Raw genomic sequence first — 18,046 nt, forward strand, 5'->3', positions numbered from 1 at the left:
TTCATTAATATATGAATTCAGAATTATATAATTTTTTAAAAATCTACATACATTTATGTTCACATCTTCAGATGCAAACCTATACATCATAACTCTATATGTAATATCACTGATCTATAAATTATTTTAAGTAAAATTTAAAAATGACAGCTAGGGGCTAATGAGCACTTCTTATGGGCCAGGCTTACTATGCTAAGAGCTTTATGTTTATTATTTATCTACCACAAAACCTACGAAACAGGTAGAATTATTGCCAACTTCACTTGATAGATAAGAAAATTTAACACTGCAAGCATTAAGAATCTTACCTAAAGTTGCATAACTAGTAAATGGTAAGAACACTAAAGCCATGCTCTTAGCTACTACATGTATCTTCTTTCAACTCATGCTTCTCCCATGTAATGTCTCTCAGGAAAACAGTTCTATATAACATCATCACCATAATACAAAAATGCTAAAATATAAGAAATTTCTTCATCCTGCCTGTATCTATGTTATAATGAGAATTAGACTATGAAATTTCATAGACAACACCCTCCCCAAGCCTATTTTCTTGCTCATAATTCATTACATACCAGTCACATTTTTGTGCCAATCATTCAGCTCTGGCTTATGAACCAAAAGGTCACTACTTTGATTCCCAGGCAGGGCACATGCCTGGGTTGTGGGCCAGGTTCCCCATTTGGGGGCAAGTGAGAGGCAACCAGTCCATGTATCTCTCACACATTGATTTTTCTTTCCCCCTCTTTCTCCCTCCCTTGCCCTCTCTCTAAAAAATAAATAAAATCTTTAAAAAAATTCAATCTCAAAGTAACATGTACAGGTCTCACTTGAGGTTATTACTAATAAGGATTTTTTTTTTAACATGGAAAAAAAAGCCCTGTACTCTAACAAACTATTAGCTAGCCCACTACCTATTAAACAGCCATTTAAAATTACAGGATTCTTTACTTAAAAACATACACTTGTGCTCATCAATCATTTTAAACAGTTCATAATAAAAAAAATTTATAATACAATAGCAAGGATAAAAGAACAAGAGCCAAGCAACTAAGAAAACCCTAAAAGTTTAATAAAGTCATTACAACTAGTACAAATTTAAGTTTCTAAGCAATCAATGAAAAGTTAGAAACATGGCAGATTTTATTTTATTTTTACTTTTTAATATTTATTTTCAGAGAGGGGAATGGAGGGATTAAAAAAAAGGGAGAGAAACACTCATGTGTTAGAGAAACATCAATTGACTGCCTCTCACACACACCCCAACCAGGGACCAGGCCCATAACCTAGGCATGTGCCCTGACCAGGAATCAAACCAGCGACCTTTCACTTTGCGAGATGATGCCCAACCGACTGAAACACAACAGTGAGGGTTAGCACCATGAAGGATTTTAGCTAGTAAAACAGGTAGCAGTTCACTGATATAAATTTTTTATAACATAAACTTTTTAGAAAAATTCTCATGAACATATTAAAAAGTACTAAAAGCTAAGAGTATCAACAACTTTTGTTATTTTCATTTGTTTCTTTAATAACAGACCATCCTTATCTGTAATTCCTTACATTAACCACTTCTTAAAGCTGTTACAACTGTGCACAAAATTTTGCCCCGGAAGGGACATTTAGCAGATTGCAGAGATTTTGGTTGTCACAGCTGGCATGGGGGTGCTACTGCCACCTAGTGGATACAGGACAGAAATACTGCTAAATATCTCAGTGCACAGGACAAGCCCCCAAAACAAAGAATTATTCAACTCAAAATGGCAATAGTGCCAAGTTAAGAAATCCTGTATCTCAAGGACATAATTGTACATCATAGGCATCTCTACAAATAATCTAGGATTTAAATGATATATTTAGCTTTCTGGTGACTAAACAAAATGGAAAAGGAGTATATTATGGCTTAACAAATCTAGCAAAATTAAAGATTATACAGATGCTTAAGGTTAAGACAATCTCTTTTATATAGTTTCAGCTATATTATATAATATTAATCCAAAAACAAACTCCAAAAGCTCTAGATCTATGTGGTACAAGTGACAATCTACTGTGAAGTAAAGATCCTGTCTTGCCCAAGGAGAAAGCCATGGAGTTGGGTACATTAGAACATACAGTTTTGTATCACTTGGCATGAGCTGAAAAATGATGAACCATCTAACATAGAAGATATCATGCAGCCCAGAAAAATTCTGAGAGAATGGGCTATAAATAAGCATAACATCAAATATTTGTTAAATATAATTCATAAAATTTACCTCTAGAGACTCTGGTTTAGCAAGTATAGGGTGGAGCAGACAAATCTTATTTTAACAAGTACTCCTGGAGATTCTGATCCAGGTAGTCCTAGAGCTACACACTGAGAGAGTTCCAAGGTTAAGAATAAGCAATCAACCCCTTTTACCACAAAAGAAGCTATAGATTATGGTTTATATAAAATATTTAATAACGGAGTAGGACTGCCTCCCACACAGCACTTAGGGTGAGATGTTAGCTAAAAAAATGAATCCAAGAGAGTTTATGTTACAAAAATGCCAAAACTCACTGAATGATACACTTAAAAATATGTAAATGTTATCTAAATTTTTTTTATATTTAAAATGTTGACTTCTAATAATATGCAACTAAAGTATTATAGGTAAAGTATACAGATATCTGCAAATTACTCTGAAATGCATTTGGGAAAATAAGACTCATTGATGGATGAGTAAATTAACAGATGGATGATAAACAAATTTAGTAAAATATTAACTATAGAATACAGGTGGCAATTATGCAGGTACAATTCCTTCAACTTTTCTGTAAGTTTGAAGTTTCACATAAAATATTGGGAGATTTTTAATTAATCCTAAAATAATATATAAAGACTCCTTAAAACTCAACAGTGAAAAACAAACAATCCAACTAGAAAGAGGGCAAAAGACATGAAGAGACATTTCATTGAAGAGGACACATAATGGCAAATAAGCACATGAAAAGATGTTCATGCTAGTAGCCATTAAGGAAATGCAAATTAAGACCACAAAGAGATATCACTATACATTTTTAGAACAGCTGCCATAAAAAAAATATTGACAATACCAAATGCTGTCAAGGATTTGTAGAAAGCAGATCTTTCATATATTGCTGGTGAGACTATAAAATGGTACAGCCACTTTGATAATCAGTTTGGAGGCTTCAAAAAAAAAATAAACACACTTATCATATAACCCAGCTATTGCATTCCTGAGTATTTATCCTAGAGAAATGAATGCTTACATCCAAACAAAAACATGAACGTGCTCACAATTGTTCATAGCACCTTTATTTATAAAAGCCTAAAACAGAAACAACCAAAATGTTTCTCAATGTGTGAATGATCAAACTGCAGTACAACCATACTATGTAACATTACTCAGCAATAAAAAGGAATGAACCACTGATACACGCAACAACTTAAATATTAATTAAGCTGAGTAAAAAGCCAATCCGACAAAGTCACATAGTGTATGATTCCATTTACATAACATTCCAACAAGGACAAAGTTACAGAAATGGAAAGAAAACTAACAGTGGTTGCTGGGGATTAGAGATGGCTGAGGGAGGACACACAGGATCTATTACCTTTACAACTTCCTGTAAACCTATAATTATTTTAAAGTAAAAAGTTTTAGAAAATGAACTGTAATAAAACTGAATTTATAATCTGTTGGACAGAAACACATCTGGATTTTGTCTTCCAAACCCAAAGGTTTTGGTATAACTGACAATCATCTGTTTGTTGTATCTGACAGTTCCTTTTTTGGTTCACTCCTGGAATGACAGTTCATGACAATACCACAGAAAAGGATGCTAGTTTTCTAATTTGTTATAAAAAGGAAATCTAGCTCACTTAGCTGTCAACAAATAGGAAAGTGATGGAAAAAACAAGACACAGTTCCTGACTTTATAAAATGTAGAGTCTAGAGAAAAATAATTAACATAAATTTACAAATAATTATGTAATTAACAAGTACTCAAACTGCTGCCACAAAGTGTCTAAATACAGGCTATATAACCTTACATAAATGTACTGTACCTTGTCTTTGGAGTAATTTAAAACTTACAGAGCAAGATTATAGATGATTCTTTTTATTTTATACTCTATGCTTTTTTGCATTTTCCAGATATTTAAGTACAATTTTTATAACCAAAAAATGACATCATTGAAGAAAAAATTACAACCTTGAAAAAATCATTCAAAATAGTAATATTTATCATATGTATAAATGAACTACAATGTAGCTGTATATCCCTATAACTGTAACAAACAGAAACCTGAAATACTAGCAATATTGTAGTGATTTACCTACTTAACAGTGAAGAGAGGTGAGTTTACTGGTACACAATGTGACTTCTTATTTTGCAACTAGTACTATAAATTAGCAGAATATTTCTCTTTACTTTCTTAAAGAATCAATATGATAAACTGTAAACGTATGGTATCTGTTCCCTGTACTAATTTCAACCAGATTCCTAAATTACAATAACAAGATTTTTAAACTAGTTACTTTTCCCTCCATTTCATTATCAAAGCTGAGAGAGAAAAGGGAGGGTAAAAATGTCACTTTGAAATCTACCAAAATAAATCTATCTAGACTTTGACCTGCAGTGTTCTGTTTAGAAAACTACCACCATATCACCTGTTAAAATTCCCAAATATGCCACTTAAATAATAATTGCCATATAATTGTTCCTTTTTAAAACAAAAATCTCAGAATTAGTCTTTTCCCATTTTTTTGGCCACTTGACAAAGGTTGAATCTAAGAAATCCCACAAATATTTTTTCTTGACTAATATACCCTATTATTTAAAATGGTAATTAGCTTTAATACTGTTCAATATCTCTTGACAGAGAGGTGTTTAAGAATATGGAAATAGCCAAAAGATTCCAACAGTTTGTCATTAACTCAAAGAACAGCTAATATCTCTCCATAAATGTCAAAAGAAATTTTTAAAAGTCAAATGTTTTCATTTTATGAAATTTTGCTATTTTTCAAGCTTTTCTTTAAAGACTGTATTTACAATGTAGTTTCCCTAAATTTCTTCCACTTATTTATCAAAACAAAATTTTACATATAAAATATGTACCTACCCTGTATTGGGAACTGCCCTGCCTGGTTTCAGAAGCTGTAACCCCGCCATGGCTAAGGCTGAGTGAGCGACCTTCAGACCATAAGCCACTAAGGGGACAAAGCTTATCTCCCTGGCAGGGGCGCCACCTCTGCCCCTTTTACTTCACTCTTTCTGGCCCCAAAATGCAATGACGGGTAAGATTCCTCAAGGGAGGGACGATCTAAGACAGGCACAATCAGAAAGGGACTCCAGGGAAGAACTTGGGGGGCTATAGCAAAAGAGGGTGATGGACCCTCGACCCTTGGTTTTGACATAGCCTGAGTCCTCATTCTGTCTGCAAGTAGTCTCCTAATCTCTTGGCTGCCTTACTTCCCCTGCGGACTTAAGCCTGAAACAACGACAGAGGGTGGTGCAGCCCTGTGCTAAAAAGGGCAGGTTCCCTGGGGCGATGAGGCCTAAGAAAGAATGCATAAAATCCTGTAAAACCTGCTTTGCTAAGAATGTCCTCAATTAAGTGATAAGGGTCCAAGCAGGAAATGAGTTTGTTCCCAAAAGTTTTGTAGCCCTTTAGCTAACAGACCCTGACTCAGAATAAGCCCTCATAGTTCTCTGAATGTTATCTGTTGTTTGATCCTTACTGCCTGACAATGATTAATGAGCTTTATCTGTTTTCCTGTGCAAACTGAACCCAATAAAAGCCCATTGAGGTAAAGGCTCTTGGCCCCTCTTCATTCCTCTCCAAGCAGATCATGTCTTGGTAGACTTATTCTCATCCTTGGCAGCTGAGGGGGTCCGGCAGCTGGGGGGGGCCCTGCAGACAGAGTCCCCCCACAGTCCTGGCCAGGTGGCTGAGTTTGTTGGAGTGTTTTCCTGCGTGCCAAAAGGGTGCAGGTCCAATTCCCAGTCAGGGTACAAACCAGGTACAAAAAAATAACATTTTTTAAAAGAATAGTTGGCCCTTAAGTTTAAAATGAAAAACTTCTATGAAATCAGCTCCTTCCTCCAAAAACAGTAATTATTTTCCTACATGCATATTGCTACAAGCATTATTTTTTCTTCTACTTGAAAGCAAACTATGCTGCAACATCATCCAATTTTTTGGTGTACACCCTAACTTTTCTTAACTAGTTTCTAGCATATGTGCCATCATTACTGTAGTTACTGTCAGAATCACTATCAATTTTTTTGCCCTCTCTTTTGGTAACCAAGTATGTGGAGAGACATGTGGACTCCATCCTGATCTAACAATGACTTTATTTGTTTGACTATTGGTCTGAATCTTTAACTGGCCTAAAAAACCAAAGAAAATAATAACATTAAACAACTTCGGAGAAAAAAATGGAAGCAAGCACCAGTTTTGTGAAGCTACATTCACTATTATCTTCCTTTGTTTTCAATATATCTCATCAAAATTACAGAAAATATCAATATTAATATTTAACATTTAGAATGTATTAGTTTATCATAAATAATTATCAACAAATTAACACCGACTCCCTTAATCTGGATTCACTGCAGTGATTTATTTTTCATAAATAAAATCTAGCAATTTTTATCGCAAATACATTAAATCTATCTTACACTGTTAAACACACCACATTTCCTAATTGAAAAAGCTTTAGGCTGGCAATATGTCAAATGTTTTAACAGGCAATTAGCAGAACAGAGCCCCACTTACCAGTTTTTAGCTACTTTTCACAAGAATATTCAAAAGAGAAACATGGTAATAATTTCATTCCCTGATATTGGTAATACACTTTTCATACCACTCTAATACAAGAACATAGCAGCACCTCCACTAAATACTGTAGTAACAAATTATACTATTACCTTTTAAATGCTAAAACTCAGAATCAGAAAACCTCCATATAAATCAAGGGAAATTAAATCAAGGGAAATTCACATAAATTTACTTATCCTTAATAGTAAAATGAACCACAGAGTAAATATTTGTAAGGGGTGTACTTGCAACAATAAAATTATATTTTCTCAATTTTCTAGCTCTAAAGCAAATATTTGGTTATTCACTGATTAGTTTGTGTCAGAAAAAAATCCAAATTAATATAGAACCTCAAAAAAACTGTCCAAAAGACATAAAAATAAATAAGCTAAAAATAACCTAAATTAAACAATTTAATTTTTAAATGTAAAAAAAAAAAAAAAAGTATTTTAAGCTGGTTCCTTAAGCTGGTTTCTCAACATTCCTTCTACATATATATAAAAATTTGTTTTATTTTCAAAGGCTGATGTAGCATTCTAGTCAAGAATAACAGAGTTTATTTACCTTGGTTTGGCTGCATATTCATATTTGGTCTGGGGCCATAGTTTCCCATGGGTTGGCCTTGACTCATTGTCATCTGATTCTGTACTGGCATGCTCTGTGATGATGGCACGGAATGGTTGTACCCTCCCATGGATCCATGGCTACTCGAAGGCATGTTCATGGAATTGTTTGTCATACTGAGTTGATTGGGTCCAGGTCCCTGCATAGGCATATGATTAGGCCCTTTGAAGAAAAATGATCAGAACCAAAATACAAAAGTTAAACAGATAGTCTGTACAAAAGTACCTTAAGAGATTTTTTATTTTTTTACATTATAATAATAATACCAAACAATAACTTCAGTATTTCATCAATAGCAAACAAAGAAAATGTTTTACATGAATGATAGCAAATACTATGAGGTAAATGTTATTATTCCTATTTTACAGATTAAGAAATAAATACTTCTAAAATACCAGGAACATTGTGAAAAATGACAGTAATGAGGGAGGACTAATTTGATAAGAGAGCAAAACATAAAGCTGATGTAATTAGAGGTGTGAAGTATTATTAGCATATAAATAAACTAACAGATCAATGAACCCAGAGCAGAGTCTAAAAACCAACCCAAATGGGTAAGTTAGTGAATAATTATAGTAGTGACACTAAGCATCAGTGAGTAAAAGAATAATAATTTAATGCATGGTGTTCTGACAATTGAATAGCCATCTGAAAAAAAAACAAGTTGGACCCCTTCCACATTACTTCCATTGAAGACTAAGTCCAGATGACTAAAAAATTAAACATTAAAAAAGAAGAGGGGGTGGGGAGGAAGAGAGAAAAAGAAAAGAAACCATAAAAGAGAATTTCAGGAAAAAATATTTTTAAAAATAATCATGGGGTGGAAGGGCCGTTTTAAATATGTCAGAAAACCCACAATCATAATGATTGACAAATTGCATGAAAAAAAAGTTGAACAACACCCAAACAAAACCAAAATTAAATACTTAAAAAATAAAGTGGGAAGAAACTACTTACAAGTCACATCACAAAACAAACTAGTTAAAATATCACATAAATAAAACACTGCCAGCAGTAAAAGAAAGGGCAAAGGACATGAATGACCAGTTCACACAAAAAACTACAAGAGGTCATAAACATAATCAAACTGTATGCTTTATTTACAATATAAAAAGGCAAATTAAAACTATGAGACCGATTTTTCATCCTTCACATTGGCAAAGATCAAATATTTTGACCCAGCTATTATAAAGAAAGAAGTACCTTCATACGTTGTCCAGGAAATCTATACATTAAAATGCATGTAATTTTAACCCAACTATTTCAATTTTTGGAATGTTACCTTATAAATACACAAGTTTTGTATGTGTACATGTGTGTATACATACCAAATAGTATGTCTTATTTACTTGTTTATTTTTAAATTACAGACATATTCTCAGAACCATAAGTTTTAATACCATCACTAGAAATAACCTATATTTCTATCATAAGGGAACTGCTCAAGTAAATTAGAAGCATCCATAAAAAAAAAGAATGCACCTGGCTGGCGTAGCTCAGTGGATTGAGCGCGGGCTGCAAACCAAAGTGTCGCAGGTTCAATTTCCAGTCAGGGTACATGCCTGGGTTGCAGGCCATGACCCCCAGCAACCACACACTGATGTTTCTCTCTCTCTATCTCCCTTCCTTCCCTCTCTAAAAAATAAATAAATAAAATCTTAAAAAAAAAAAAAAAAAGAATGCAATGTAGTCATCAAAAAGAATGAGCCAACTATATTTATACACTGAGTGGTCTCTAAAATATATCTTATATACTCATAGTCTCTAAGATATACCTTGAAGAGAGAAAAAAATGATATATTAATACTATCTAATGAATGCTAGATACTACTACTTTAAAAAAATAAGAAAAAATATATGTTTTATACACAGAGAATCTCTTTTAACAATTTTTTTTAAAGATTTTATTTATTTTTAGAGGGGGGAGGAGAATGAGAAGGAGAGAGAAACATAGATATGGAGAAGAAACATCGATCAGTTGCCTCTTGCAGGCCCCCAATCCAGGACCTGGCCTGAAACCCAGGCATGATGGGGACTTAAACCAGCAATTCTTCAGTTTGAGAGGTGATGCCCAACTCACTGAGCCACGACAGTCGAGGGTGCAGAGAATATCTCTTGAAGGACAAACAGACACCACTGACTCTGGAACAAAGTGTCTAGAGAGGTAAAGACTATATCCCTTTTGGTATCATTTGATTTTGGTACCACAGGCATGTACTATTTAGTCTTCTTCTAAAACTCAGTTAACTTTTTTTTGAAAAGGAGCCTGACACTGAAAGGTTATTTGACCAAGAACAGCAATATATAAATAGCTCTGCAACTTAGATTGTAAAATATTAAAAACTAAACTAAAATGGTAAATAAAAAGCCTAGTATAAATGTGTGCACAGAAGTTAAATGCTATATAGAACTTATTAAATAAAGAAAGTACAAGTAAGTGGACTTCTGACTTCTCCTACACCTACCTCCCTACAAATTGTTTTGGAAGCTCCACAGTATTCTGGACCACCTAGGTCACACCTAGCTGAAAATCTCTAGCTTCTAAAAATTATAACCACTCCAGATGGCCTTACATAAAACCAAAATGTCATAGTAACAATCATTATATTGCAGCTCAACTGGCCCTTCAGCCTTAGGCTTGAGTTACATGGAGAGGTTAAGTCAAAATCCTAATTAAAGGTACCACCATAAAAAATAAAAAAAAAATCACGAAACTTCTCACTTGTTACCCTGTATTTGTACTATCTTTCCAGTCTTAAAAACACTGTGTCTTAATGAGCCAAATGTTGATTCAGCAAAAATATTCCTCCTGACTACAACCTGACAAGCAATTATGTCTTTATTCCTAACTCCCTATTACTGTGTGCCACGTGGGCCACTGATTATGGCAAGCTCTAGCAAGAAGAAGACAGCCCCGGAAGCCCCATCACCCATCTACCTGATCAGTCATACATGGATCCTCTATAAATGAGGCTGCCTGTCTTCCTTACTCTGTACTCTCTTTTTACTTTATTATCTACACCCATCACCCACAGTCACTGAAGCTACCAACTAACACAATCAGCTAAGATGACACTCTCCTAAGGATGCTAATTAATAATTTTAAAACTAAATTGTTCTGTTATTTTAATATACTTTCATTATTACTATTTGTAAAACACTTCTCTTTTTATTAATGAAAATAGTCTTTGTCATTAGAAAGTGAAAATATTCTCTTATTAAACGGAGAAAACACCCCAACAATATTTATGGGTATGGGCTGTCTGTTACAAAAGCAAAATAGTTTAAAGATACTTTTCAGATTAAAAATTCAAACCAGCAAAGGTAACTAGCTAAGCCTCCAAACAGCCTGAAATATATCCTAGGTGGCTCTAAACTTAAAATGGATAAACAGTAAGGGAAACAGCTCATTATATATGAAAGCTGACATTATTTTTCAGTTTTAAATTTTGCTTTAATATCTATTTCCATATTTATATTATGTCATAAACACAAACCTATAACCAGCTTTAACAGTATCAATGAGAAAACACTAACATACATTAGCACTTTAGAGATTGTTTGTTTCTTTTCCCTATGCGTTTTTCCAGGATTACTGCTTCTGAGTCCAATAAATTTTTAATACAAAACTCAGGGAAATGTTATATCTTTTTATAAAGAGATTTTAATTCTTAAGCCAGGGCACAATGCCTTCTTTTTTCCAAAAAGCTTCCAAAACCAGCTGTATTACATAGTTTCAGACAGACTAAATTTAGCTGGTTCTGTTCATCAGAGGAATGCTGTGTGTCAGCTACATCAAAGCCCAAGGGCAGCCTGATAAACACTGAATACAGGTCACGTAGCTCTGTAGCTAACAAACTCTAAGAGAGCTTGTACTCGGGGGCATTCAAAGCAGTTTTGTCATCAACAATCTAGTATCCCTTGAGCCCCCATGTCGTTTCAGTTGCTAAGCAACTCTGGTGTTAATGTCTTAGAGGAGAAAAACTTACCAGGCATCTGGCCGTTCATCTGGTTCTGCATGTGTGGTGCAGGAGGACCCCCACCTACCATTCCATCTGAAGGCATGCTGTGGGAGCGTGGAGGTGGGGGAGGGCCACTCTGATTCATCCCTCCAGGACCCATAGGCATATTCTGTGTGGGTGGCTGAAAGAAGACAGTTTAGTAAAATAACAGAAGCAGTTATACAATATATTAAAGATGCATATGGTGTAACAGTTGCCTATATGATTAAATTAAATAGAAACAAAATTTATTTTAATGCATTTTAATCATGGACTTATTAACGTCATATTTTATATGCCCCCCAAAGTTCATAATATCGTTAGCATGAATATATCAACTGACCACCTTAGATAAAAACAACACAATAAAAGTACCTTTTGGTTTATAAAATCTGGATGAAAATAAAAACTTTAACATTCTGTACAAAAAGAATTTTCATTTATTTATGTATAAGGGTTTCCACTGTGTCCATTACTGCTGTTATTTAAATTAGGTTTAAAAATTGTCTCCTTTCATTATTATTATATTAGGGTGTATTTACTACTAATGATGGATTTTACCTGAAAAAAATAGTGTAAAAAAATTATTAAAGAACAAGAAATACCAAAATCTAATATGCTTTATGCTGTTTGAAGGTGGGGAAGGAGTAGTTTTGACGGCGGAATGTTTTAAATCACCAAGACTCAATTCAGCCCAACATTTTTGTGCCGACTGCTCCTATAGATAGGAACATTACTGATGGCCTCCAAGGGTATAGAGACAGCTGCCTCAAAAGGACGCCTTTGGCAAATTTCCTAATGAAAGTGTGAAGAAAATCACTGACTAACCTTGAGAGTTCAGAAAAGGGCGAGAGGAAAAACATAGACACAAGGTGGTCTGCAACACCTGGCTCCCTTCTTGGGGATAATTTGATGGAGAAAGCAAATGGTTAGTTTCTTTCCAAACCCCAATTTTTATGCCTGCAGAAGGACAGTGCAGTATTATTCTCTACAAACTTATTTCTGCCTTCTTTCTCTACTTCTTTATGCTCTAAATATAATATCTACTCTTATAACTTCAGTTATTTTATTTCTCCCACATTTTTAGGCGGCCGGTTAGTGACTTTGTGTGTACCATTCAGACACTGTGAACACAAACCACTCTGGCATGGCTGACAAATATACATTGCTCTTTAGCTATCACATGTAAACACTCTGATCGACAACCCTTTAATCATCACTAACATTTATAAAAACAACCAAGTACTACTCGAAATAACACTCATTTAAAATTCATAGTCTTTAAATTTCTTCCTACTAAATCCAAATATTAATTATCCTTTATTATTAAATATATTCTTTCATTCTCATCTTAAATTCTTTTTTCAATTTGTAGTCTTTAACACTTAATGATCTTGTTCAATTTTCAAAAAAAATTACCAAACATCAACTCAGTGTTCATTTATCTTAGTTTTAAATTATCCTTTAAAAAAATTTTTTTATTGTTTTTTTTTTCATTACCATTTACCCCTCTTATACCTCCCTCCCCCTGCAATCACATGGATACTACTGTCCATGTCCAAGAGTCCTTTTCCCTTTTTGCTCTATCCCTCCATCCCTAAACCCCCTCCCAGAGCTGTCGGCCTGCTCTCTATCTATGAGTCTGTCTCTATTTTGCTTGCTAGTTCAGTTTATTCATTAGATTCCACATATGAGTGAAATCATATATATTTGTCTTTCTCTGACTGGCTTATTTCATTTAGCATAATGTTCTCCAGGTCCATCTATGCTGTCACAAAGGGTAAAATTTTCTTCTTTTTTATAGCTGAGTAATATTCCATTGTGTAAATGTCCCATTTTATAGTCAATTAATATTTAACAGAGGAAGAAACACACACAATGGACTAAAGAAAGTTTATTCAATAAATGGTGTTAGGAAAATTGAACAGATAGGTGCAGAAAAATGAGACTTGACCATCACAACAGAAGAAATTCAAAATAAACTAAAGACTTAAAATGTTAGACCCAAAACCATAAAAATCCTAGAAAAATATAGGCAGTAAAATCTCAGACATTGCTCGTAGCAATATTTTTTCTGATATATCTCCTCAAGCAAGGGATACAATAAAGAACCGGGAATACATCAAAATAAAAAGTTTTCACACAGGAAGGAAACCATCAACAAAATAGAAAGACAACCCACTGAATGGAAGAACATATTGCCGATACACCTGATAAGGGATTAATATCTAAAATTTATAAATAACTTATGAAACTCAACACACACACACACACACACACACACACACACACACACACAAACAATCCAATTAAATAATGGGCAAAGGACGTGAATAGAAACTTCTCCAACTAGGACATACAGTTGGCCAACAGACATATGAAAAGATGTTCAAAGTCACTAATAATCAGAGAAATGCAAATTAAAACCACAATGAGGTATCACCTCACACTGGTCAGAAGTCTACCACAAATAAATCAATAAACAAGTGCTGGAGAGGATGGAGAGAAAGGGGAACCCTTTTGCATTGTTGGTACAGCCACTATGGAAAGCAGTATGGAGATACCTCAAAAAATTAAAAACGGAACTGCCTTATAACCCAGCGATTCCACTTCTTGGAACTGATCTGAAGAAACCCAAAATACTAATTCGAAAGAACATAAGTACCCCTATGTTCATTGCTGCATTATTTACAATCGCCAAGATTTGAAAGCAGCCCAAGTAGGTGAATGGATTAATTATCCTTTATCATCCCTCAAACATAGCTGACCTCAACCCTGGTTTGAAAATAAAAATCTTTCCTCCTACATTTGTGTCCAAATTTTCTAATGAAAATTAATATTCTCACTCTCAATAGATATCGGTTTTTCATTTCCTGTGATTCAATTCATAAGAATCAGTTTTTGCGGCTACCATCATAAGAACAAGAAGTATGGAACTAACTCTCCTAACAGACATTATCTAGACAAATGTAAAAACTCTTTGAAAACACTAACAAGCAATGCAAGGAGAGAAACGGAAAAGGTTACAACTCTTGAAAGAAGCAAAACATAGAAGATCAGCTCCATAATCACTTTGGCTTTTTCCTTGACTTTCCTGTTTAACAGGAAAATAGAGTCCAAGTAGGAAGTGGCAGTTCTACTGGACTATGTAGAAGACAGTCAGTTTGGGGCCACCATAGTGCTGGAAACTAAACAACCACAAAAGGGGAAAATCCAAGAAAAAAAACCATTAGGAAGCTAAATAGCTAAGCACAGATTTTAGTTTCTGCCCAGTGCTAGGGAGACAGAGATGAGAGTTTAGGTCCCACCAAAATAGAAGGGCCTTCACAAGCAACTGAGGCTCTCTATTCAAACTTAAAACAAAAACAAAAACAAAAGAAACCTCTGCACAGATTAAGGTCAAAACTGAAATAGATCAACCCTAAAACACTTTATAATCAACCCTCAAAAGATTGAAGGTAATGCCTTAGTACTTCCCCTACCAAAGTAAAACTTAACTCTTTGGAGGAAAATAACACCAAGTACAGTCCCTACAACTGTACGTTTATAATGTCCGACATTCTATTAAAAATTACATGTCATTCTAAAAAACAAGAATAGCCAATACCAATTAGGATGATTATAACAATTTTTAAAACTACACAAAGTGACAAGTATCGTCAAGAATGCAGAGAAGGGGAAACTCTCATAAATGCTGTTGGGACTGTAAAAACAGCCACTGTGGAAAACAATTTCACAGGTCCTCCAAAAGCTACCATGTGACCTAGCAATTCTACTCCTTGTATAGATCCAAGAGAAATGAAGACGTACATTCACACAAAACTTGTACACAAATGTTCATAGCAGCATTCATAATAGCCAAAAAGTAGGAAAAAACTCAAATGTCCATCAACTCATGATAAATTAACAAAATGTGGCATATATATATTATACATCCATACAAGGGAGTATTACTCAACCACAAAAACTGAATGAAGTACTGAAGCATGCTACGGCACTGATAAACCTTGATGCTACAGCACTGATAAACCTTGAAAACACTATGCTAAGTGAAAGAAGTCAGACTCAAAAGACTACATTGTATAATTCCATTTATATGAAATGTCCAGAATAGGTAAATCCAGAGACGAAAACAGGTTGATGAATCATTGCTGGGGGATGAGCAAAAGGGAGATTTGGGATTGAATGTCAACCCAGTCTGGAGTGATAATGTTTTACCCTTTCCCCTGGCTGGCAGCGCGGAGGCCGCACAATGCCCAGAGTTACTGTAAAAGACGTGAACCAGCAGGAGTTCGTCAGAGCTCTGGCAGCCTTCCTCAAAAAGTCTGGGAAGCTGAAAGTCCCTGAATGGGTGGACACTGTCAAGCTGGCCAAGCATAAAGAGCTTGCTCCCTACGATGAGAACTGGTTCTACACGCGAGCTGCTTCCACAGCGCGGCACCTATATCTCCAGGGCGGCACTGGGGTTGGCTCCATGACCAAGATCTATGGGGGACAACAGAGAAATGGTGTCATGCCCAGCCACTTTAGCAGAGGTAAATGTTTCTATCTGTGGTTCCAAGAGCATGGCCTGCCGGGTCCTCTAAGCCCTGGAGGGGCTGCAAATGGTGGAGAAGGACCAGGATGGGGGCTGAAAACTGACGCCTCAGGGACAGAGAGATCTGGACAGAATCGCCGGACAGGTGGAAGCTGCCAACAAGAAGCATTAGAACAAATGATGCTGGGTTAATAAATTGCCTCATTCGTAAAAAAAAAAAAAAAGTTTTATAATTTTGGATAGTGATAATAGTTTCACAGAACCGTGAATATATCAAAAACCACTAAACTGCACACTTTAAGAAGTTAAAATGGTGAATTTCATGTTATGTGAATTTCATCTCAATATTTTAAAAAGAGTATAGGAGCCCTGGCTGGCATAGCTCAGTGGATTGAGCTCGGGCTGGGAACCAAAGTGTCAGAGGTTCGATTCCCAGTCAGGGTACATGCCTGGGTTGCAGGCCATGACCCCCAGCAACCGCACATTGATGTTTCTCTCTCTCTCTCTCTCTTTCTCCTTCCCTTCCCTCTCTAAAAATAAATAAATAAAATCTTTAAAAAAAAAAAGAGTATAGGGACAACCAAGAGAAATAGAAAAAGACACATAGGCCATTCACATTTTCGAGTTATCTGCAAGAGTTTAAAATAACTATCATTGACATGTTCAAGAAAAACCACAAGATGGAGAACTTCAGCAAAGTCATAGACTTCTTAAGGGTCAAATGAAAATTCCAGAACTGAAAAATATCCTCACTGAAATTAAGAACTCAGCAGTTTAGTTAGAACAAAGAAGAGAATTGGTGAATTGAAAAAAATGTGTAGAAAATATGACACACCAAGAAAAAATAAAGAAAAAAAAATACCCCCAAACAAGGGTAAAGACATGTACAACATGGTGAAAAAGTCTAACATACATCTAACTAGAGTTATAAAAGGAGAGAAAATTAAATATCCATAATATATGAAAAATACTGGAATGAATTTTCCAAAGCTAACAAGATATAAGTCTCTAGCAAACATAAGAAGCTCTATAAACAGCGTGATATGAAGAAAACCATATCTAGAAACATCAGAGTCAAAGTCCTAAAAACCAAAGTCTAAAAGAAAATCTTAAAAGTGCCCAGGAAAAATAATATACATTGTCTTCAGGGCAACAGCAATAAGACTAATTTTCATTGTAAACAAGCAAAACACAACACAATAACATGATTTTTTTTTTAGAAACTTTCAGCTATTATTTTTTTTAAAGAGTTTTATTTATTTATTTTTTTTATTTTTTATTTTATTTTTTTTTAGAGAGGGGAAGGGAGGGAGAAAGAGAGAGAGAGAAACATCAACATGTGGTTGCCTCTCACGTGGCCCCCACTGGCCTGCAACTCAGGCATGTGCCCTGACTGGGAATCGAAACATGACTTTTTTTTTTTACTTAAGAAAATAAACCAATGTACCTCGAGTTTTACACTGAGAAAATATCTTCCAAACTATAATATGAAATAACAGTTTCAGAAAAACAAAAGCTGAGAGAACCTGTTACAAGTAAAGGGAATTCATCTAACTAAAAGAAAATGACCCCAGATGGAAGCACAGAACTAGAGAAATTAACACATTTTATGCGGGAAACGTATTTATACATTTTATGTTGACTGGCAGTAGAGCGCGTGGTAAAAACTACCCGCAAACAATGTGTTAATAGAAAGGAGTATGTAAATAAATATAAATTAATACTGTTATTTAAAATAACAGTAACAATGACTTATATGGTTTAAACATACATGTAAGTATACATATATAATAAGACTAACATAAAAACTCAATAAGGATAAGTGAGGTTAAATTGTTACAAATTTCTTGCATTTTTTAGCAAGGGTTAAAATTAACCATTTCTATTACCTCCTCCTCTGTGACCACCCCTGGCATAAGCCAACATAATCTCTCTCATGTTAATTACTGCAACAGTCTCCCAATTGGACTACCTATTCAATCCATCTCTTCTACAGTAAATTCTCCACACAGTAATCACAATAAACTGGTTAAAATATATCAACTCAGCCCTGGCTACTATGGCTCAGTCAAC

General features: G+C 34.8%; 1 protein-coding gene and 1 pseudogene across 2 annotated transcripts in view; one reads left to right on the plus strand and one right to left on the minus strand.

Annotated features, from left to right (window-relative positions):
* SS18 (SS18 subunit of BAF chromatin remodeling complex) overlaps nt 1–18,046 on the minus strand; it is a 66,703-nt gene that overhangs the window by 29,397 nt on the left and 19,260 nt on the right. For both annotated transcript variants that reach the window (XM_045849860.1, XM_045849859.1), the window contains exons 4-5: nt 11,425–11,578; nt 7,376–7,597 (exon numbers count right to left, since the gene is read on the minus strand). In XM_045849860.1, the coding sequence (XP_045705816.1) occupies nt 7,376–7,597; nt 11,425–11,578 (376 nt within the window). The remainder of the gene's footprint in view (nt 1–7,375; nt 7,598–11,424; nt 11,579–18,046) is intronic.
* Nucleotides 15,661–16,197, plus strand: LOC123826066 (annotated as a pseudogene).

This window comes from Phyllostomus hastatus, unplaced genomic scaffold (genome assembly GCF_019186645.2).
Source record: "Phyllostomus hastatus isolate PE091 unplaced genomic scaffold, TTU_PhHast_1.1 phas_contig_80, whole genome shotgun sequence".
Classification (NCBI taxonomy): domain Eukaryota; kingdom Metazoa; phylum Chordata; class Mammalia; order Chiroptera; family Phyllostomidae; genus Phyllostomus; species Phyllostomus hastatus.